The sequence below is a fragment of the Topomyia yanbarensis genome, chromosome 3 (genome assembly GCF_030247195.1).
Source record: "Topomyia yanbarensis strain Yona2022 chromosome 3, ASM3024719v1, whole genome shotgun sequence".
Taxonomy (NCBI): domain Eukaryota; kingdom Metazoa; phylum Arthropoda; class Insecta; order Diptera; family Culicidae; genus Topomyia; species Topomyia yanbarensis.
In genome coordinates, this window is record NC_080672.1 from 345,030,499 (window position 1) to 345,054,499 (window position 24,001).

A 24,001-nucleotide genomic window follows, 5' to 3' on the forward strand; every position below is an offset into this window, starting at 1 on the left:
CGACACATCCATGAAAGACGAGATTAGTGGAATTCCGGACCACATACGCCCACAAGTGGTTCCAAACATTTTTTATAATAAATTCCGAGAAGTCGACTGTTCTAAGATGTTTTATACTGACGGATCAAACCTCGAAGGGTCCACTGGCTTCGGTATTTTCAATCAAAAGTTCACCGCCTCCTACAAACTCAGTGACCCCGCTTCAGTTTACGCTGCAGAACTAGCTGCTATTCAGTATATTCTTGGAGTCATTGACACATTACCCGCAGACCATTACTTCATCGTCTCGGATAGTCTGAGTTCTATCGACGCTATTCGCTCGATGAAACATGGAAAGCACTCCTCGTATTTTTTGGGGAAAATACGGGAGCTACTAAGTGCTTTATCTGATAAATCTTTCCAGATTACCTAAGTGTGGGTCTCTTCTCATTGCTTCATTCCGGGCAATGAGAAGGCGGACTCCTTAGCTAAGGTGGGTGCCCTTGAAGGTGACGTTTTTGAAAGACCAATTTGCTTCCACGAATTTTTCAGTATTACTCATCAGAGAACCCTCGAAAGTTGGCAAACCTCGTGGAGCAATGGGGAGCTAGGAAGGTGGCTACATTCGATAGTCCTTAAGGTATCGACGAAACCATGGTTCAAGGGGATGGATGTGGGTCGTGACTTCATTCGTGTGATGTCCCGACTCATGGCAAACCATTATACACTGGATGAACATCTCCGGCGTATTGGGCTCGTGGAAAGTGGTATCTGCGCTTGTGGCGACGGCTATCACGATATCGAGCACATTGTCTGGGCATGCACCGAGTACAGTTTCGCTAGGTCTCGGCTTATGGACACCATCCGGGTCCGAGGAAGACCACCCAACGTCCCGGTTCGAGATGTGCTGGCAAGCCGCGATGTCCTCTATATGTCCCTTATATACATCTTCGTAAAAACCATTAATTTAAAAATTTAACTGCCCCTTCTTATTTCCTATCATTCTCAGAAACGCTCTCTTCCACCTGTACCATACACCCACGAAGGTTTGACGGGACTCCAAGGCGACACAAAAAATCTATCGAATGAGCCAACAAAAAAACGGGACCTACAGTACGAACATCACATGCGCAACTCGAACTCTTTCCGATTTGCATCTGAGCCATCTGGAGGAACTCCTGCCGACTCGAGGAAGAACACCCGGACTCCCTGTACATAATTCCTCTTGATGAAGGCCATCCGAGGCTACATCTTATGCCGTTGATCTCCCGATGCCTGAAACTGAAAGTTAATAACTTTCTTCCCTGCCATCTTTGTCCACCTTCCCTCCCCTGACTCTTATACCCAGAAGTATCACCCCTTACCCCCCCCCCCCTTCTGTCTCTTCTAGTTCTAACTATTATATTATATAGTCTCATTGAAAATGCCCAACTCTACTACCACAAAAAATAACTTTGATTAATCTCCCTGAATCTTTATAAAATTAAATCATGACCTCTAGTTATTCGTAGTTTTAAGATAGTTATAAAAATTGTCCCCCTTAGTTAAAAATTATTTGCTTCAAAAATCTCCCTGCTAAAAATGTCAAACCATATTGCCATAAAAACTAAATGACCCCCCTAATTTTACGACAATTATATTACCCCCTTGTGTACATGTATAGCTATAAATTCTCCTTAGTTTAATTTAACCCATTCATGCTCATGTTGTTTGTGGACAACAACGTTTTTAAACAGCTATAACTTTTGATTGAGGCAAAATTTGCTCACAAAAACAAGTAAGGCTTGTAAATGTGACTATTGCCTTTCATTTGAGTACTAACGGTTATAAGGATCGGCTCTAGAACTGAAGTTATTGCAGTTAGTCTGATTGGATTCCATTGGAGCAGTGCTGCCAGGGACAGTTTAAGTTGACAACGTAAAATGAATTTTTCATATATCTTAGTTATGGCGCAATATTATTAAAAACTGATAAAACTTTTCAATTTAAAGTAGGTTTGGCTGCGTTTTCCACGCAATTGGATTATTGTAAATATTCTAGAAGAATTGTATTGAGCATTGGAAGGTAAAAATTGAGCAGCTTCTAGCACTGCGAGGGAAGCACCTATCTTTATGAAAATGGCTTTTTGTGTTTCTTGGGGGGTGTATCTTTATGAAAATGGCTTTTTGTGTTTCGCCGGGTTTTCAAGGAAAAATAGTTTTGAAATCCTAAATGCACTAGAAAAAAGTTGGGCATGAAAGGGTTAAAAAATCATTATGTAATCCCCTAGTTTTAAGTAATTTGAAATGTAAAACAAACCATATTGGCACCTTTAAGCTAACGCAAACCTGCCTTTTCAAATAAACAAATTGAATAAAAAAAAAGTACCTCGAGTTTCAAACTTCATTTTTTTCACAATTTTCTCAATATATTCATAAATGTTTTCACAAAATAAAAAAAAAATGGGCCCAACTTTTTTAATTTACTTCTAACATTATATCTCGGAGTCTTGTTGAAGCAACATGAAAGCATTTTTAGAAACCACTTTTTGCGACAATAGAACGGGCGTTTATTTAGCTTCGAAACATCCAATATCCAATTTACTGAAACTAGTAGTTGGTAAAAAAATTCAATCTCATCACAAAATACTTGGAAGAAGTAAACTTATCTTTATCAAAAAATACACACCCCAAAAGTTGCTGCATTCTTGTGCAAGCTCAGCATCTGCTGCTGCAAGGAAATATCAAACCAAGTATCCCATCTCAGAATAAGGCAATGCCTACCCTCTTTTCCTGGCACCCAAAATCCGATTTTTTTCACTAGCATCGCCTTGTTAGCATTTCAGAGAGAGAGCGAAAAAAATCATGACGCCACAGCACACAAGGAACAAATGACTTTCGGTGTTGCTTTGGACGGGTTGAAAATCGCTTTCGCTGGCACAGCTTTGCGGGACGAATGATGGGCTCCATTTATCTCCGGCACCGCACGTATTTTTTCGCAATCTGTTGAGCTTATTTCTCAAAAGTTGGTACCGAAAGGCAACACCCCAAACACCCCTCCCCCCCTCTTTCGCTGCTAGACCCGGGAGCGATGCTTCCGTTTTGTTGCTATTTGTTTGAAACGAAGTAGATCCATCTGTACTGGGATTGATTGTTATGTTTCGTCTTGTAGGCGCACTTCCCAGTAGCTTCTATTTGTAAGGGGAGGCAATCACGTGCCTTCTTTTGAATCCACACTGAGCACATAAAAATAAAAGATTGGAAAAAAGACGTGTTTGAACTGTACGATGAACATTCGGTGATACGTTTGTCATTTGCGACTAGTGTTTGTTCATTAGGCGTCATTTTCCAATGTAGGAACTGCCTTCTAAGCCTAGAACAGAAGCCAAATGAAAACGTTTGTCAATATTGTCTCGAGAACAAATTCAATCAAAATACTATAAGATATTTTCTGGTAGCTTAATTATTTCTGCAACAAGAACCTGTGGCTTATTCTCAACTCAGAATGCAATTGCAGAAATAGTTTTAGAAACCCAATCCGTGTTAATTAATGCAGTTGTCTGTATACAAACAGTAGTGAAAATGATCCAAGTAGAATAAAAAGAAACAGATGAATTTGGTTTTAAGCCGCAAAGCAACAGTCTAGAAAGTCGATAAAGTCTGTGCCGTAGAATAGAGTTCATTCTCGAATATAAATTGAAAACTAAATTAATACCACCGTCGCAAATCGGATGACCACAATCTCGCCGGTATTTAATACTCGGTACAATAAACTGAAAACAAATTCTTTCCTTCATTTTGCTTTCCTAGCTATGCTCGGAATTCTCGCGGTTTGGCGCTTTCGAACCGGATTTTCGACAGAGCTAACACTTACCCGATGACTGGCGTTAGCCGGTGGATAGAAATTGATGGCGTCTACATTGGTCCCGGTGCTCGGCTGATGGTGATCCGTTTGGTAGCGTCTCATTGGAAGATGGCTAACTTTCGCCATCAGGCGGAATCATTCTGCAAGGAGATGAGAGAAGAAAGCAAATTAATGAAAATTCTTTGTTTAGGATGCTTCTCTTTCTATTTTTTGAGAATGATGATGATGATGATATACAATGTGTATTATACATACATATATAATCATAATCAGTACCAGGAATATTTTGGTAACTGTGGATGCTTTATGTTTCAACAGACCAGATAAAATTAAAGCCGAATTTACACCTAGCCGATCCGTTTCAGTGCCGGTTCAGTTCCGTGCACGGACGCCAATATTCTTTCATACACTTCAAATGCAAGCATTCACACTTGTCCGGGACGGTGCCGTGCCGGACAAGTGTGAATGCTTGCATTTGATGTGTATGAAAGAATATTGGCGTCCGTGCACGGAACTGAACCGGCACTGAAACGGATCGGTTAGGTGTAAATTCGGCTTAATTGTTATCCAACAATGTTCAGATTACCGCTGTAAGGAGAAGTCAGAAACGAACGGATTCATAAACAGAGTCACTTATGCGCAATTAGAAGGGGCAGAAATATTTGAGTAACACGATTTTCAGTGCTTGTTCAGGCACTTCCAGATGGGTTTTAGTAGAAGCAATCATATTACCGTTTGTTAGATAATAACATTAACAACCTGAAATATGCGATCAGTAAAAGTAGTCTTATTAAGTGACTAGGATCAGACAACACATGACACATCGTTTAAGTTGCAACTAGACTGATCTCCTGATACTACCATCCAAACAAATGTAATTTGAAACTTACATTATGAAAATACTCAATATATAGATTGATATAGATTGAAAACAGGAACGTTGTCAGAAATTTGAATTGGGAGTAAAAATTGTATCCACATTTTAGTGACAGATCGTCGCTGTTGTGCTACCTTATGACAAGCGCCATTTAGCATATTCCGATAAAAACGATTTTTAAAGTTTGAGATAGCTTATAAATAGCTTAAAACTTATAAATCGTATAAAGAATTCAAAGAAAACAATTGATGCTTCTATCTATTCTGTATTAATCTCTCAAATATTACGAAGATCGGTTGACTATGTTGCGAGTTTTTGCTATAAATGTAAACAAAAGTCGCACTCACACGTGTCATAGGTGTGTATTGATGACAAAATTTGTATGGCGTGTCATAATCGTCCATGGAAAATTTACCATAGAAAAAATTCACCAATTATCTATAAACAATCTGTTAGATGCATTTTGAAGGAAATGAGTCAGGAAATCTAGAAAAAATAGTTATTTTTGGTTACAGTGTTGCCAAATATGCTATATTTTCAATTTAAAACTTAAACTGCATTGTTCACACAATGCGTGTATTTTTATTTTTTTAACTCCTGCCGTAGGTGACGAAGGGTCAGGTCACCGAGAAACTTTAAGTTTGTTCATATAAATCTATTTCACGCCTTCTTATACTTCCTTCCTTCAAACCCTTATTCTACCTAGATAGTTCCCAAATAAATCATTCATATCTTCCAAAGGACTGGATCGAATGCCGTTAGAATATACAAAAAGTACATTTATGAAGTTTATACAATGCAATTTCACCATATATGAAAGGTTATGGACACTTTTGTTTAAAGTACGTGCACGTTGAAGATAATGAAGACGAGATTCGTCTGCATCATCTGTCTCCAAAAACATGTCAATATTAATGGATTGAAGATTTTTTCCCAGGAATTTTCAACGGAGTTTTAGTAGTAAGAATACAATTGGAACATTCCATTCCTTGCTTGTGACCCTGCCACCTGGATCTGCCTATTCTCAGACCACGCTTATGGCGATCATTCTCCCACGTTTTAATACTGTATACAATCTGCACTCTACCAGAAACCTTACGTGGGGGTACCCAAATAAACTCATTATTCAGCGCATCAAAACTACCAACAACACCACTAGACGAACATGAACAAATAAGATGATTCCACTAACCAAAGGCGCAAACCGAAGAAATTAATCACAGCATTCAGTAATCTTGAAGACGGCAGCAGTAACGATAGTATGAACGAAAGCGACAACCAAGAAAGTGAAACGCGCAACTCTTAGGGCATGTTTTATTGTTTATCCTTTGTAAATAAGTAAAGTAAATGTGTCCAATAAACGAATTGGGAGAAAAAAATGACCAATGTTAAACTCGTTTATTCAACACGAGACACGATATAGGCTTAACGAAGCCGTTGATCTTTTACATTTATAGTGAATAAGTAAAAAACTGACTCAGGTAATTCGCATTTATAATGCCAAAAGATCTTGACTCCTACGGTAGCAGACAAAGGGCTAAGTCACCGGTAAGCTCTAAGCTTGCTCATATGACCCTTTCCACGCTTTTCTAAAACTTTCTTCCTTCAACCCCTTGCTCTCCCTTGAGTACTATGGCTCTTATTAAAAATATACTTCATTTTCCAGTCCCTTGCTAATTGAATGTCGTTAAAAACATAAATAAAAGATATAGTTTTGTTTACATGATCAAACCTTGTAAAGCTTTGCTAATGTTTTATATATATCGTAGGTTCTGAAATTATAAAAATCGGAAAATTAACTTTTAAATGGTTTGAGACAGCGTTTCGCAGCCTTCCAGAAAATTGAAGAAAATCGAATTTTAAGAAACTGCGCCGCAGATACTGGAACTTATTTTTCATTTTACAAGAAATTCACAAAAAACTTTGGCAGTTATGCTTTTTCATTAAAATGTCCTTAGAAATGCTTCAGATATTTTGAAGGAGAATAGTTTGTCTCAGTGCACTGAACCTCTAGCTTCATTTGTTAGATAGTTATATACTTTTATACTAAAAATAAACTATTTTTTGAGTAAATATTATAATATAAACGGATATACACAATATCGTTGTGCCATGTTTTGGTGATCTATACTACAATGTATAATATTTCATTCAGCGATTTTTTTTGTTGGAGACGAACCACTGCGACCAGTATTTAGATCTATTGTGGTACAACAGCGATATTTAATGTTAGGTGCTCTAATCGAAGATATTGCTATTTGAAAAAGTTATATTTTTTATGTTAAAATTCTCATAACCTTGAAACGAAAAAAAGTTTAGTAGTTGGTGTACAAAAACAAATTATTCACTCTAAAATAATGTTCAAGTAGTCCAATAGGAAACTTGAGTGTAAAATAAAAACCTCCAAAGCTATAGAAACAAAATCGTTTTTTTAAGAAACACCCTGATTCTTACATTTAGTTTTCTCGTGAAATGCAGAGCATAAATGATAGAGTTTGCGTGTCTTCAGCAATTTTTTCTGAATTTTGTTATTCTACAACTTCATCGAAGACAGTCAAACGCTATTTCGAACCGATAACAAGTCCAATTTTGAATCTTGCTAAAATTAGAACAACCCTAGCTTCTGTTTAAGCGACAAGAAAGGTCTTGCAAAGAACAACAACTTTCCTAAACGTATTGCAAGGCTAAGTTGTTTAGTTTTAGCAAAAAGTTTGAATTCCTGCTAAATTTACATTTTGGACCACTATGCATTGGAGTCGATCTCAGAGTTGTGGAAGAGGCATTCAAAATAAAGACTGATTGATTATCAACTATTACAAATCGAAGTGCAAGTGCTTGCCTAATGTTTTTAAACGTAATCAGTATCTTATGACGTAGATGGTTGGATTGCATAGCATTAGGGGGTCACACCACTGTAGAGCTCGACAAAATAGGCATTTTTTCGGGAATTTTCTTGACGCAATAAAGGGATGAATCGAAATTTTCTGATTTCTTTCTTTTCTAGAGTTGTCCTACTGGAGCTGTAGAGCTAGGTTCTCGGAAGGGCTCCCCGTCAGAATAACATACTACAATTTGCAGACGAGACAGGCAATGGCGCCCACTAAAACACTGCTTTAGGCCAATTGTAGCGGGACGTGATTCTGAATGTGATATTTATTGTGTATCATCGCAAAGGGCTCGAACATTTGTACGTTAACGTGTTCGATCGCATGTGCGTTTGTATGTCGCGTGTGTTAACGTGTATGTAACTTCGCGTGTATAAATTCTGTTTTATAACCGTGTGCCTTTCGCATATTCGCGTGTGTTCTTGGATAATCGCGCGCCGACCGTGAATCTAATACTTTATTTTTGGTGTACGGCTCAGATACTAAAAGAAAGTGAGATCTTCCATATCACTAGAGCTCCCGGCGATGTCGCCATGGAACGTGTTGTCTAGTGGATATGAGCTTTATTTTTCGATTGGTCCTACTGAATGTATGGACCTAAGTTATTAGGACAGAGAGTAATAGTTTCCGGACGTGACCGATTCATGAGCGCGCGAAAACGGATGTTTGTAGGTTCGCGTTTGAGACAGCGTTTGAAACTTCGTAAGTGCTAAAACGTTCTCCTTATTACCGGGGTTAAGTTTGCGCCATCGCGAGCGTAGGTATGCGTTGTTAATCGCGAAGGGCTTAAGCGTTCGTATGTTAACGCGTTTGTCACGTATGCTCGCGTTCATGTGACTTCGCGTGTACAAGACTGGATTTTGTAACCGTGTGGCCATTCCTATATACGCGTGCGTTCTTGGATGGTCACGCGGACCTTCATTCTGATAGTTAGTTTTCGGTGTACAATTCACATTCTGACAGGGAGTAAGTTACCCCATATCACTAGAGTCCTCGGTCATGTCGCCATGTAACGTGGTGTCCAGTGGATATGGGAGCTTTCTTTTTTTAATTGGTCCAATTGAAGGCATGGGCCTAGTCTGCTGATATCAAGGATAGAAACATCCAGAAGTGACCGATTCATGATCGTGCGATCGCGGGAGTTTTTATGTTCACGCTTTAGACCGCGTTTGAAAATTTATAGGAGCTGAGACATTCACTTTATCACCGGGATGTTACGAGATCGCGGGTGTAGGTGCCGTGGATGGTCGCGAAGGGCTCAAGCATTTGTATATTAACGTGTTTGTCACGTGTATATGACTTCGCGTGTTTACTTTCGATTTTATAATGATGTAGCATGTATTCTTGTTCGATCGCGCGTGAACCGTGAATCTGATGCTTAATTTTTAGTGTATGGTACAGATGGTAGAAGAGAGCCCGTTTCCATAAAAAAGGCATAGAACATAAAAAAGGCGCATAAGCCCTCTCGGTCTCCTCGATGCACCACTATCGAGGCGTAATGCAATAACCATCTTAAAGCAGTTGTTCTTTAGCGTTGATGCACGCAATATGCCTGATGATGTTTGCAATACCGTCAAACCCCTAAACCTTGAGGAGGGAAATACAAACCTGCGATGTTGCAACAATACTAGAAAACATCCCCGTATACGTTGAAGATAATGCAACCAAGCTTCGTCTATATGATCTGTCTCCAGAAACATCCGATGTTGATATTAATGGATTGGAGAATTTTTCCTAGGCATTTGCAATGGTGTTTGAGTAGTGAGAATGCGGTTGGAACACCCCATTCTTTCCTTGTGACTCTGCCACTTGGATTTGTCTATTCTCATGCCACGCTTATGGCGATCAGTTTCCCATGTGCCAATACTGTATACAATCTGAACTCTACGGACAACTCTGTGTGGGGATACCAAAGCTGAGTCATAATTCAGCGCCTTAAAACAAAACTACCAAAACAACCACGAGAAGACCAGAAACAAAGACGATAATTTCATTAAAGTAATTCTAAAACCGAACAAATAAACCAAAGCTCTCAACGATCTTCAAGGTAGAAACAGTAACGATAGTATGGACGAGAGAGACAAGCACGAAAGTGAACCTTACTGCTTGTTTTATTGTTAATCCTTTGTAAGTAAGTAAAGGACACACAACTCCGTTAAGCTAATGCATAGAGTCGCGTCAAATAAACGAATTGAGAAAAATCACCAATGTTTAACGGTACTTCTTAGAAACATTGAAATGTTGCTTCAAGAGATTTGTGTTTTTCTTAATTCGAATCAAGATGTGTGCTTCACTGATCCGCTGATCCTTTACATTTTCTGTGTGTAAACATAAAAAAACAGTGGCTGGGTTATTGGATTTAGAGTACACAGTTTTTCAGTGAGCGCAGAGATTTTGTTTTTCGATATTGAAGCTTCTTGAGTATTTTATTTTTCGTAAGGTCAGATGTACAAAATGAAGTAAAATTACATGTTCATGCACATAATAATCACAGTAACCACAATTTTTTTTATTCTGCTTGCAAATATTTTTGAGGAGTCACCAAACTTAAAGGCACTGTCAGCACGAGAAAAGGTTCAAATTCATGGAATCCAAAAGATGATGTATCTCGCGTTCTTTTCGCTACTCGGAAATCTAAGCGGGACAGCAATTCTGGCGCCTTTCATTCCCATTTAAAATTTTCATCAAAGTAATATATTACTGGATACTATGACGACATTCGAAGGTCTCCAGATTGAGCAGCTGGTATTTGTCACAATCCGGTGGTAAATTTTGCGGGTCATGCCTAGGCAGGTTCCTAAGAGCTAAGTATATGAACCTTTTCTGCACTCTCGGTGCACCAAGTTCGGTGAGGCGACTTTCAATCCAGCGAGACGAACTCGGCGATTGATCTGACCAATGCGCAGTATTGAGATTTTAAACAGTACGGATCCGTAAAATGCCGTGAAATCTTCGAAATGAATCCCAACCGCTGATTTGATTTTGCAATTATGTTGGTCATGTGAAAATTTAAGGATTTACGGATCGTCATTTCGGAGCATTTGGCAATGTTTACAGCAAGCTGATTCATTCGACAACATTTTACCAAGCGATCCAAAGTGCTTGCAGTCGGCGGTAGTTATCGACTGACTGGATGACTAAATTCAGCTTAAGGTCATCGGCAAATATAAACTTGCACCCGGTACCTAGCACTACAACTACATCATTAAAAAGTGAGAAAAGCAGGGGGTCCAGAGTGCTGCCCTGCGGTACACCCGATCTATTGGTGAATGGAGCCGATTTACAAAAGTCTAGTTTCATACAAAGCGTTCTGTGCGTAAGATAGTAGGGTAGCCACGCCGTAAGCTAATCAGACGCTCCTAACTATCCTATCTTCCTAACTATGCTATCCTATTGTCCAATAGCGCCTGAATTTACTTTTGTTCCGTAGTCTACGTCAATTCGTTGATTGTGTGGCTTTCGGTCAATTGCTCTATTCAGGTGTTCTTTTGTCTTATGAGTTACGGTTGTGGATATACCAGGTGTATAAGCTAAAATTCACCTTTTTGTCAAACAAACGCATTATTATAAGGAAAGTAAAAAATAATTTGTTCAAAGTATTTGCCCTCGCTAGCTATTCATTTTTCTCATCTCTCGGAAAATGTGTATATACCACGTCAAAAGCATGTTTCGCCTTTCGAGACAAACCACTCATCAAGCCATTTTCGAACGTCTTCGTACGAATCGAAGTGCTGTTCTCCGAGTGCATTGCCCATCGATGAAAATAGATGATAATCGGAAGGCGCCAGATCTGGTGAATAAGCGGGATGAGGTAGCATCTCCCAGTTCAGTGTCTCCATGTAGTTTTGGACCGTTTTTGACTTGTGCGATGGGGGCTTCCCATGTCTTTGTTCATAACCTGGCTCTTTTTCACGCAAAGCACGGCGCAGTTGTTGGTGGTAGCGGTGAGCGTTGACTGGATTTTTTAATATATATTTTATTATTATTTTTTAATTTTCCGAGTAAGCTGTGTCACTATATGCCTCCACAAGCATTCGATGCGATTAGGCAGACGATTTCTTCAAATTAGATAAAAAAAAAGTAGAGCTCCCAGCATATGCTCTTTTTGTGACACAAAATAAGACATGATTACGCATGGGAAGATGTAAGTTGATATATGAAATATCTGATGATGTACAGTGATTGATGTAAACAAGTGTCGAACTCACACAAAAAGTATGACGTTTCTACGGTAGCTAAATAGGCTCACTAACGCCATCTATGAACGAACAGCAGATTTAAGCTTATATACCGGGAATTTCCTTGCTGTTTGTATCTTTATTTGAATCTTCGTGGAATATTTACCTTGTTGTTCACATCTTCGTGGATTATAAATAAAGTGAGTAGGCATCGTTTGTTGTACAGTTGATGCTAATTGTACAGTTGTTGTTGATTTCTCAGTAAATAATGATTACTCTTACTGCAAAATTTTAGTTTTGCTTAAAATAGCTATAGCTTTGTATCGAGAAAACTGAAAAATATATTGCCACTTTACGAAAGATACAGATTTTTCAATTATTCCTCAAAAATGCCAAACGTCGCCATTTGACAGATTAAGATTATTTGCTACTAACTATATTTCCCAGAAAGCGCACAACATAATTTCATAGCTATCAGTGTAGTGCTAGTAGCTTGCCAATCAGTATACTTTATTATTTTCTCAAAAAATATAATAAGTGTAATTTTTTTAGCTAAATTACACTGCCACACAAAATATTTTAGGCGATATTTTACCAGACTTATTGTTCAATATCCCGATCAGAAACACATAACAGAAATATTTCAAAACTATATCTCACATTGCTACTTTTTATAAATTTCTGTTATTTTAACTACTAACGAGATCTAATTTATAACACAATATGCTACAAAAATTGTATTCTGTTATAATCTTGTTATTTCATTCTGATCGGGATAGCGCTCGAAGGTGAGATACGAAAATCTGGTGCAAATGGATGGTACTATCATTACGATATCCCACCTGCTGATATGCTCCGCGTACTCCGTCGACATCATTGGAGTCGATCGCAGAGTTGTGAAAGAGGCATTTATTACATTTAAAATACAAACTGGCTGCCTTTCAAGTATTACAAAAAAAATCTTTTGCTTATTTGCCACGACTCATTGGCTTAGCATAACTGAGCCGTGGGTCTTTTATGATTTTTACAATTTGTAAAAATAAAAATTAACTTTCAAAATGCCTGTACATCGAGTGTTGTTGAGGCAACTTGCTGCTGCGTGTTGAGATCTTAGCTTTCCTTAGCAGTGAAACTTTAGTCGCAACTTGGGGGTCATTCGGTTCGCCTTCTATCGCGATTTCGTTCCTTTCCATGCTGTCATAGGTACTGTATTCATGTTGCTCATGGTTGGATGTTTTGATTTATTTCTGGGATTTATGGGTCGCTGTTGTAATTCCGTCTTCATCGGCATATGATTCTTTTATCGGTGGTGTTGGTTTGGAGGCATTTGCTGTAACCGTTGTTGAATTAGTGTTTTTTACTGCCCGATCTGCAGTCGTTGGTTTAACCCCTTCAGGCCCAAGTTGTTTGTGGACAATAACGTTTTTAAACGGCTATAACTTTTGATTGAGGCAAGATTTGCTCACGGAAATAAGTATGGCTAATAAATGTGACTATTGCCTTTCATTTGAGTACTAACAGTTACAAGGATCAGCTCTAAATCTGAAGTTATTGCAATTAGTCTGATTGGATTCCGATGGAGCAGTGCTGCCAGAGACAGTTTACTTTGACGACGCAAAATGGTTTTTCATATATCTTCGATATGTTGCAACATCAATGAAAACTGATAAAACTTATCAATTTAGACTGTCTCTAACTACGTTTTACACGCAATTGGACTATTGTAAAGGTTCTAGGGGAATTGTACTGAGCATTCGAATGTAAAAATTGAGCAGCTTCTAGCACTGCAAGGGAAGCACCTATCTATATGAAAAAAGACTTATCGTGTTTTTTGATCCCACCGTTTTCAAGAAAAATTAGTTTTGAAACCCCAACTGCACTAGAAAAAGTTGGACATGAAAGGGTTAACAACCGGTTATGGTTTAGCATACGGAAACTGTATACCGTTCTTGGTGCGTAATCGATGGAATTTTTTCAGCAGCTTTTGCGAAAGTTTTTCGTGGTGTAGCGGCTGATCACAGAATAGGCACGTATGAATCTGCTCTGGGTACGTGACCGATGTTCTCTGAGTAATTGTAATACTTTAGACTGATTTCGATTGGATGTTCAGGTAGGAAGGAATATGATTTGTCGGACGCATTCTCACCACACAAATGTCGTTGCGATGACCTGAGATGAAGTTCCTTAATGTATTTTCCCTAACAGTGGCACTTCTTCATATTTTGACATGTATTGATTGGTAATGCTACCATTAGTACGCGGTGTCAGGTCATGTAGCTTTATTTCAATAGTGTTATTGTCTTTTTATGCTAGGAATCTGTATAAAATTTCATTACATTCACTGACGTGTTTCGGGTTGTTCTGCGAAGTAAAAGATTCTGCTTGCCTAATGTTTTTGAACGCAATTAGTATCTCATGACGTAGATGGTGGGATTGTACAGAATTAACTTCAACATAAACGCAGTTTGGACGCCTCGGGGAATAAACCTGCTTTGCCACAATAGGTAGAAGGAATCGAGTTTTGCTTTTTTATCCGAGGCACAGATAAAATTGATTGCATGCTCTGCTATAGCAGCGTAACGATATTTAACTTCTGTACTGAGCAAGATGAGAGAACAGTTGAGAGACTGAGAGTGCATGGTTGCTGGTAGAGAACTTTCAATATGGTTCATATAACTTGAACCACTACACCCAAAACATTGCGCTCACAATTTTATGCCTAAACGCAATGCTTGAACATGGAGTTATTCGCACTCAATTTGAGATCAGTGCAACGCGCTCTATAAATCAACGAATCACACTCACATATAAAATAGACTTTGTTCAAATTGTCGTGTACGAATATCTGCTAAAACATATACTGCCTTTCCAGTTGAATCACGATTGTTTTATGTTGTTTTGGCTGGATTTGGCATCCTGCCATGAAGAACAAAATACCATAAAGTATTTTGTCGCAAATAACGTGCAGGTGATGTCCAAGGAACCCTACTAAGTCAGATTCGGTCAACCGAAAGCTTAGCTCTACCTACACCTGAAAAAAACAACTAATGTGGCGTTGAGGATGAAACCTAGAACTGATCGTCGACTTCGGGGCAGATTCCACGCTCGCGTGCGCCGATTGCCGATACGCCTGCATACTAGTAAACTAGAGAGTGGCGGCCCGATATCAAGTAACCTGGAAGTCTACAACACATTCGGTTATGGTTGGGAACACGCGAATAGTTCAGCCACTATCGTCATGGTGCTTTTCTTTTTGAACATTCCGTGGAGTTCATTTTGTTTACATTATTAGCCCAAAGCTGTTTGATTTTCTTCAGTACAAAGCGTGGTCTGAGCATAAGGAATGCCATGAGCTAGTGCTACGAAAGATGGAATAGCGTGGAATAATTGCATTTTCGGCTTACTAACGTGGTTCTCAATACCAGTACAAAAATGTCCATATATCGTTTTACAAATATATTGCTTCCCAGTACAATTACTAGGATAGCGCAACAATCCGGTTGGTACTGCGAATTCTTTATTGGGTGGGGATCGAACATATGATAACTGACTAATTAGACCAGAGCCTTACCTTCTCCACCAACTCACAAGAGTGTTAAATTGGATAAATTTAAATTTAAACGCGTTCTTGCTCAGTGCAGTGTTTCTATTTTTTGGTGAATGAGGATTTATGCGGCAACGAGCATCTTTAATGAAATGTGTATTATATTTATTAAACGATGAAACTGGATGCAGGTGACCGCGGAACTTAAGTTTCCGAGAAATTTATCAGACAATACTCTTGAAAAATAATTGATATAATATTTTATATTATTTCCTCACAATTTTAATTTTCTTCAGATTGAATTATTTTCGTTTCTCGTCACTGACTGAAAATAATTTTTGTGATGTGTATTCCGTTTATTCATTAAGCCAATTTGTTGTCAGATGAATTAAACATATAAAGAAAGAAAGAAAGATGCATTGTGTTAATATAATGTCTTCGTTTGATTGGACATTGGACAAAAAGATCATTTTGTGACTAAACCTGTTGAATTGAGGAACAAGCTTTTTTGTACCATATATATTAGCCAAACATCACATGAACTCAAAGCTAATGATTAGAGTAAATTCAAACTATTTACTAAAATCTTATAGACTGAAAATAGATTACATGCAAATTGCTTGAAATAACAGAAAATACAACAACATTAATTGAAATATAAAAATTCGGAAACGAAAGGCATTAAACCATAAAATACGAACACAAATGATCCTAAATGCAAATGCCGGTACGTAACAAACCGTTTACTATTGTACTTTGGTCACCGCGCTGCCGTTTAGCAATCAACATTTATGCATTCCCAGTCCTAATGACCTAAGCGACCGACCCACCAACCCCGTATTTAACGAATATACGTGCTTAGTGCACGTCATGTGCCACTATCACTGCCTCTCCCATCAAATAACCGTAAAAGAAGGCTTCTACCTTGTACTCAGTGGGCAGTGAGTTTCGGCAAGGACATCGAAAGTCCCCGATATACAACAGTGTTTTTCGCTGTTTTGCTCAGGGCTCGCTCGTTTGACTGATAAGCCCCAGGTCGTCGCGCATTGCTCAATAAAACCATCCTTCGGCGGCCATCGGTTGCTACCGTAAAAGTGTTTATATGTAACTAGATTTAATGCTATTGTGAGTTCGATTAACTTCGCCTACCTCATACTCGATTCGTGATGCTTTTCGGGTGTCCCATTTACGCGTGTGGGTGGACACTGGATCGAAGATCTAAATGAACTTTCGAAAATGAGTCACCCTACAGCATTGCGCATTTCAGTGCGAGAGCGGTGTAGAGCTTCGATGAATGCGATGAACGTTATGAATGGCAGGCTGGCAGGGAGCTTCTTGTTCGCTTCCGGGGACATACTGCTCGCTGCGGAGCGCTGTTAATGCATGTAGGTATTCATTTAATGTGTTCAGGATAAAGGATTACATGCCGCAGGGGCGCTACCAGCATGATCAAAGGTCTTTCACGTACAACACGCGGACTATTTTCATAATTGGGCGAGTTGACAGATGCAACAGAATGCATCCGTATTTAGGCGAGCGTCGGTTTTTCGGCGTACGATCAAAATGAATCATATTCGGCAAACAAAATTAATTAAAATTTTCGAGCCAAAGTTGTGAAATGATTATGATTATCTAATTAGCGGAAAACTCGTAATGGGGGAGCATTTTCGATGCATGCTGTCCCATACACGAGTTGTACGTCTGGACAGCCGGCGACGATGCACGATGGGGGTAAAATTAGCATCCAACCGAACATGATTTGGGTTGGGAATCTACTGTGAAGCAAATTGTTATGTCACTGTTATGATAGTTATTTTTCCGCCCATTTATTCCATTTCTGTGAAACATGGAAAAAGTTGTTACTGTTGCTAATTATCCTACTAAAACGTGTGCTCACACGAAACGAAAACTGAATAACAGCTTCTGATTATTTAATTACGAGGCTTTCATGTGAGGTAATGTGTACGAAGAATATTTTTATTATATCTTAAAATCGTGACTTTTCCGGAGATAGAATCACAGTAGGTTATCCAACAACAGATCTTTTTAGTGATCCAAACGACCACTCTAGGTTATGCTGTGCTATTGCATGTCTTCCAATTGCCTAACAGAACATTAGTGATATGTCCAGGCAAGTCTTCCTGAAAATTGAAACATTCCCATTTATTTTCTCACCCTCATTATGAGTATTGTGCCTAATTCTTGTCACTGACATGAACAATTTCAAGGCCACTTTAGGCAGGTAGAATTTAGTGAATAAATTTTCTGAAATTGTAAAGCTTGAAACTATTAATTTGACAAGTTGTATTTTATACAGCAAAAAAAAATTGTCTCGTGCTGGAGGACACAATGACTAACATACAAGTTTTTATAGTTTCGGATTTTCCTCATCAGTAACTAGCACCCTCTTGGTGCCAATTATATGATGAATTTAAAATAGCACTAAAATTAGCAGTAGGGGTATTGTGCTCTCCTGCACGACAAAACAGTTTTTTTTTCGCAAAGTGCCAGGCGTTTTAGTTCGCAAACCATAAAACTGTTTCGGATTCCGCATTCTCATCAGCAAACCAGAGCTTCTGTATTTGTCTTCCAAAACATCACTAGGAACATCCCAGCTGCTTAGTTTATGCAAGACGTATGACTTTTTGAATTTAGGATTGAGCGTTTTATTGGTGCCAGGTTAGATTTATCATCCAATTGGCGCCAAGATGGTGCTAGTTACTGATGAGGAGAATCCGAAACGTTAAAAACTAATTTTGTATTTAATTATGTGTTATGACGTGGAGTGGTCAAAACTATAGACGGACCATCCCATGTCAGATTTACAACCAAATTTTAATTTCCCTCCAACATTTTTTCTTGCATTCTGTAGCCAGTGTGCCACACTGAAATCCGTATTTTTTCGTAAAAAATTCGGATATCTGTAACACGGGAGAACAGTTCTGAGTCAAAAATCTGTTTTCAAAAATTAACTAGAAGCTTCCTAAAAAACTATATTTTAACAATGAAAAATTAATTGTGATAACCGATCACAAATATAACAATCAAATTGATTTTATGCTTTTTCTGGAGAATAAATGATATCAAAATTTGGCGTTTTTGTTCCACGCCTTGGTGATTGCTTTAGGTCTGAACTGCATAGGATGCTTTTTAAATGTTGTTCGAAATTCTGATAGGCTGGATACTACAAACCTACACTGAAAATCTGTGAAATCTGTATTTTAGCCAAAAATTTGTAATCTGTGTATACAGAAACTTGGTCGTAAATTATCTTGAAAAATCTGTACAATAGAGAATAATATGTATATGTGGTAATAATCGGCACATGTATATAATTTGCTGAACACTAATTTCAAAATTTCCGGTAAGCTTATGTGAAAACACAACTTAATTTATTTTTTTCCATGCATCTTATAGTTTTCGAGTTATCAGTGATTGAAAAATGTTCAATTTTATAAATTTCAAAGTTCAAAAACTCATAGCTAAAAAATTCTTTGCTTTTATTTTTTTTTCTTAACCCTGTGCGACGTGAATTTTTCTTTTATTGTTAATACTATTATTATTAGCTTTATATAGGTATTCGGGGTCGCTGATTCTGATTCTGACGTCGAAAATGTAAAATTTAAAATGGCTGATCCAATATGGCGACTGTGCGCGGTTAAATTTCAAGTTTTTTTTTTATATTGGCTTAAAACGTCTTACAAGGGGGTTTTCGGGGTCGCTGATTTTGATTCTAACGTTAGAATTATCAAATTAAGAATGGCGGATCTAATATGGCGACTGGGTTTGGCTATTTTTTTATGTTGACCTTTTTGCTTTTCTCATATAGAAAGGTTATGCAATCACTCTGAAAAACGTCAACCTAATCCCGGCTCGGAGGGCCGAGTGTCATATTCCATTCGACTCAGTTCGTCGAGATCGGAAAAAGTCTGTATGTGTGTGTGTATGTGTGTGTGTGTGTATGTATGTGCGTATGTGTCAAATAATGTCACTCATTTTTCTCAGAGATGGCTGGACCGATTTGCCCAAACTTAGTCTCAAATGAAAGGTGCAACCTTCCCATCGGCTGCTATTGAATTTTGGATCGATCGGAATTCTGGTTGCGGAATTATGGGTTTCAGAGTGCGACCACACAGAAATTTCTCATATAAACTATTGGAAAAATTAAAAATAGAATTTTTATTTTTGATGCTAAATGTCTTTTAGGTGCATGAAACGTCGAGATTTGATGCAAACTCGAAAAAAAATTTGACGACGATTCACTTTTTTGGATTTTGGCACATTTTTGCCTTTCTCATATAGAAATCACTATATCACTCTGAAAAACGTCAACCTAATATTTTTTTGACTCGCGTAAGGTTTCTGGATTTTAACAGGGGCGTAGTTGATGGTTTAAGGAGAGGGGTTACACCCCCCCCCTCTACTGTTCACTCCCCTCCCTTAAAAATTTTCTTAAATCACCCCTCAGACCACCACCCCATCCATCCCACATATCCCTCCCCTTCAACCCCATCATCTTTAAACCACCACTATATCACAAAGCATACCAATTCAAGCTGGGGAGTCGTTCGTTCATGGGACTTTCGCCCTCCTCACATACCCACCCCCGCATGACAAAATGAGTTAGCAAACAAATAACATTGATCTAATGCTGATTAGGCTAATGAAGTATGATATTTTTTGTTTCAAGTGTTTCACCGTCGACACGTAGCTCATCAAGTTCGTGGCTGGCAAGCCATTGTGTATAAGTGCAAAGTGTACTAAGAATGTAATGGACATTTCCACAATTATGTTGAACATAAAAAGCCTCAGTACCATAGTTTAGAGAAATGAGAAAGGCACAATTGCACCGCTAGGTGGATTAAGAAAGGTTTTTATATTGACCTATAACGTCTTCTAGCGGGTTTTTGGGGGTTGCCGATCACGATGGCGAAGTTATAACTGCAAATATTATGATATCTGAGCGTCGTCGAATTTTGTAATTATAATTTCACAATCGAAATCTGCGACCCAAAAAACCCCTATGAATCGATTTTTATGCTCATTATAACAAAACTCGCAAATTTCGTAAAAAATGGCGGTCATTGTGAAGCCGCCATTATGAATTTTCAAATTCTGTTATCAGAATCGTAATCAGCGACCTCAAAAACCACATAATCTATTTTTATGTAAGTTGAGAAGTTATCCCTGTCTCACAGAATCTTTTAAAGAGCAACATAATAATAAAGTGCATTTTTGCAAATCTTGATGATTTTTTTTTCCGAAAAAAACTGACCCTTCAAAAAATTCTGCAAAAAACGAGATGTTCGAGTTTTAATTGTTTATAAATTATAAGTAATTAACAAATTCTCATATTTTTTTGTACAAGTTGTACTCCTTACATCCCTAAAATTGGATTGAAAGAAATAATTCCTATTTATATGTCAACGCTAACTAGAAATCCAATAAAAACTAGGTAGTAGGTAGAAAGTAGGTGGGACGTATACGGCCCACTGCGTCGCAAAGGGTCAGGGAAAATTTAATCCAAATAATCAGAAAGGGTTATGAGACCATATCTAGGGACTAAAGAAGAATATTTTAAGAGCTTCGGTTTCTGAAAAAGGAAGAAAAATATATGTTCTGATTTTATCAATGTCCCCGTTTTGTCAACCAAGGGGCTGATAAAAATCAGGTCTTCACTGAATTGAAAAATATATTCATGTAATTCACGTAATATATTAAAACTCACCGTAGAGTAGAATAGGTTTTGGAGTACAATAGGTATATGTCATTATCTTTGCTACATTATTGCATAGGTCGTTCGTGTTGCGTCAATTAGATACACGGTACAGAACCATACTTCCCATGAATATCGACAATTTTGTACAAAATTTCGTGCACGCGTTCAACCTCATACATGCTTCGTCTTGATGTACAGGTTCGGTTCGTCTCGAACATCGAACCCAAGCGAACGGTGTACAAACTCTAGTTCAAACATCCGTGTACGTACACCGGGTGCGTACACGAGAACGATTTAAACAAGACAAAAAGAGTCAACGCAAGTGATTATGAGAGTGAGAAAGAGAAATCTAGCGTCTCGATTCCACGTGTACGCACATCGTGTTCGTATATGGGGTTCGGTAGTGCAGGCGAACATGTGCACGTGTTTAGGTACGAGATAGTGTGTTTGAGTTCGAACACGAAGTGTGGTTTAATATGAGCACAGAACCAGAGCGAACATTGAGTGCGATGTGCATATGGGAAGACTGTACAGAACATCGTTGACGACTGTTACCATGGATCAAGCTACGGCGTCGTTTATGTTTTCGCGTGCTGTTCTGCGAAAACGCATAGACTTTCGTCCTTAGTACAGTACATTGAATCAATGTGAAAATGTCAAGTGAGTTTTGTCTTACGTAAAAATAATACTATATCGATTTTGTTGGTTATTTTCGGCAAATTTGAGACTAAGAGAAACGATAGCAATGAAATTGAAAGACGGATAGAAATTCCAGAGCGAATCAGTTATAAACTTGGAACGGAAGCTTGATGTTAGCAGTAAGGGAGAAGAATGATCGCATGGTCGTTCTAGGTGAGGATTTGCGAAGAATTTTTTGCCGGCGTCGGCGGTAAAACATGATGAGTTATGTTCTACCATAGACCATGCGGTAGACTTGGGTGCAACGCCCAACTCCTACTTAGCAGAAGGCAAAGAATTCTTCACATTTCCTTTCGATCATGTCCATATGAGCCTGCCTAGTCCTAGTTTTCCATTCTAAGTTTATAACTGATTCGCTCTAGAATACCTATCCGTCTTTCAATTTCATTGCTTTCGTTTCTCTTAGTCTCAAATTTGCCGAAAATAACCAACAAAATCGATATAGTAGAACCTTGCGGCAATTAAAATATAGTAACGTAAAAATAATGCTGAAAACGAAAATTGTGTTGGTTTTTCGATATTTTTGTTTTTGAAAAAAAAATACGGACATCAAAATGAAACATACGCTTGGGGGTAAATAGGTCAGTCGTTTGGGGCGCTAAAGGTCATTACAATAAAGATAACTACAATTATTTTAACGGTAAAATTATGAGTAATTTCGTGCAAAAACGCCAAAATGAAGTGAAGAGGACATAAAGAACGCAAATGCATATGTTCAAGATGGCGCCAGTATTCAATCAGCCTCTAAACAATTCAAGTTTCCGTGCGAAATATCACGTGTTCGTGTAAAGAAAGGTGCTTGTCATAAATAAAAGCGCGTCAGATATTTTGCGTGAGTTAACAATATAAGAATTTAAGGTATTGTTCAAGTAGATAATCGAAAAAACATGATCGAAAAAGAGAAGCAAAATGAATCCAAAAAACTTAGGAGAAGTAGGTGCCGAAGTGCAAACGTGATCGTCGCATAGCAAAGCAGCCACGTGAGTCGAAACGCACAACTGCAATTCCACAATGTGGCGACGACGAGGACACCGAAGAAGTCATTCGCAAATACAAAGCTAGACGCAGCTGCTGAAGAAACATGTTTTTTCACCATTTCGTTCGGAGGTTTCATGATTTTTCACATTTGCATTTCTTGATTTTATTACCTGAATGACGTCAATGGATTGCATTTATTGTTTGTGTTATAATTTTTTTTAAAATCTTCAGTATTCATACTCTTCAAATAAAAGTTAAACCGCTGGTTTTCTAGGCGTGTACGTTGTTTTATTTAACCATAGAAAAAACGTTCCTTCGCCTTGTTGAATTTATTTTGAAAAATATTTAGGCCAAAAATCATTATTTTCATAACATTACCAGATGTACAACCTTTTCAACGAGTGCTTTTCTTTGTCAAAATCAGTGCAACAATACCATAGCACGAGCCGTAAAAAAACTGACCTAATTGACCCCATTCTGCTCTACTGTTTATTTATTCTTGTATTTATAATAACTGTTATTATTGGTCAAAATATTCTGGTGATATTTTCCTAATTTTAACATGAGCTGTTGTTTATATACTTAAACTTCCTTTATTTCTGTCTACGGATAAATTATGCAACATTTCCGTATCCTTCATAGACCTCGATTAGTTCTTCAATTTTCAGAAAGAGAGAGAGAGAGAGAGAGAGAGAGAGAGAAGTATTAATAGACGAGATGCAATCATTTCGGGTTTATAAGGACTACGTTTTAAAGAAATTTGTTGTTTAACCTCGATGGGCCATTCGCATGTTATGTTTCTTTTTATTAGCTTATCTTAAATTAGACTCATACTAACACTTACTAACACAATCAATTGCATATTCTCTCTTATACACTCACAGTCTCTCTCATTCAAAACTTACAAGCGCTCGTGGCCTTCGCGATAACACAAACCTTGTCACAAATGCGAACATGCAATTGCAATCATTCACGCATACCTAGATCCGCGATCTTGCGAACATTAAAACATACCCATAATTAAGTGAACATTTTTGCATCTATGAATATTCAAACATGGTCTCAAGCATTAATACTCCGCTCGCGCGATCATGAATCCGACACGTCCGGAAGTCCCTACCCTCGGCCCTAGTAACCTAGCCTCTTACCTTCAGTTAAACCAATCAACAACACGACGCTCATATTCACGAGATAACACGTTCCATGGCGACATGACCGGTAACTCCAATGATATGGGGGAACTCTCTTCTGGTATCTGAACCATACACTGAAAATTAAGCACCAGAGTCACGGTCCGCG

The 24,001-nt window shown here is 38.2% G+C and overlaps 1 protein-coding gene across 2 annotated transcripts in view; it reads right to left on the reverse strand.

The window, feature by feature from the left end:
• Positions 1-24,001, reverse strand: part of LOC131690757 (uncharacterized) — a 752,331-nt gene that overhangs the window by 143,406 nt on the left and 584,924 nt on the right. For both annotated transcript variants that reach the window (XM_058976735.1, XM_058976736.1), the window contains one exon: positions 3,832-3,962. In XM_058976735.1, coding sequence (XP_058832718.1) covers positions 3,832-3,948 — 117 coding nt within the window. In that variant the 5' untranslated portion in view covers positions 3,949-3,962. The remainder of the gene's footprint in view (positions 1-3,831; positions 3,963-24,001) is intronic.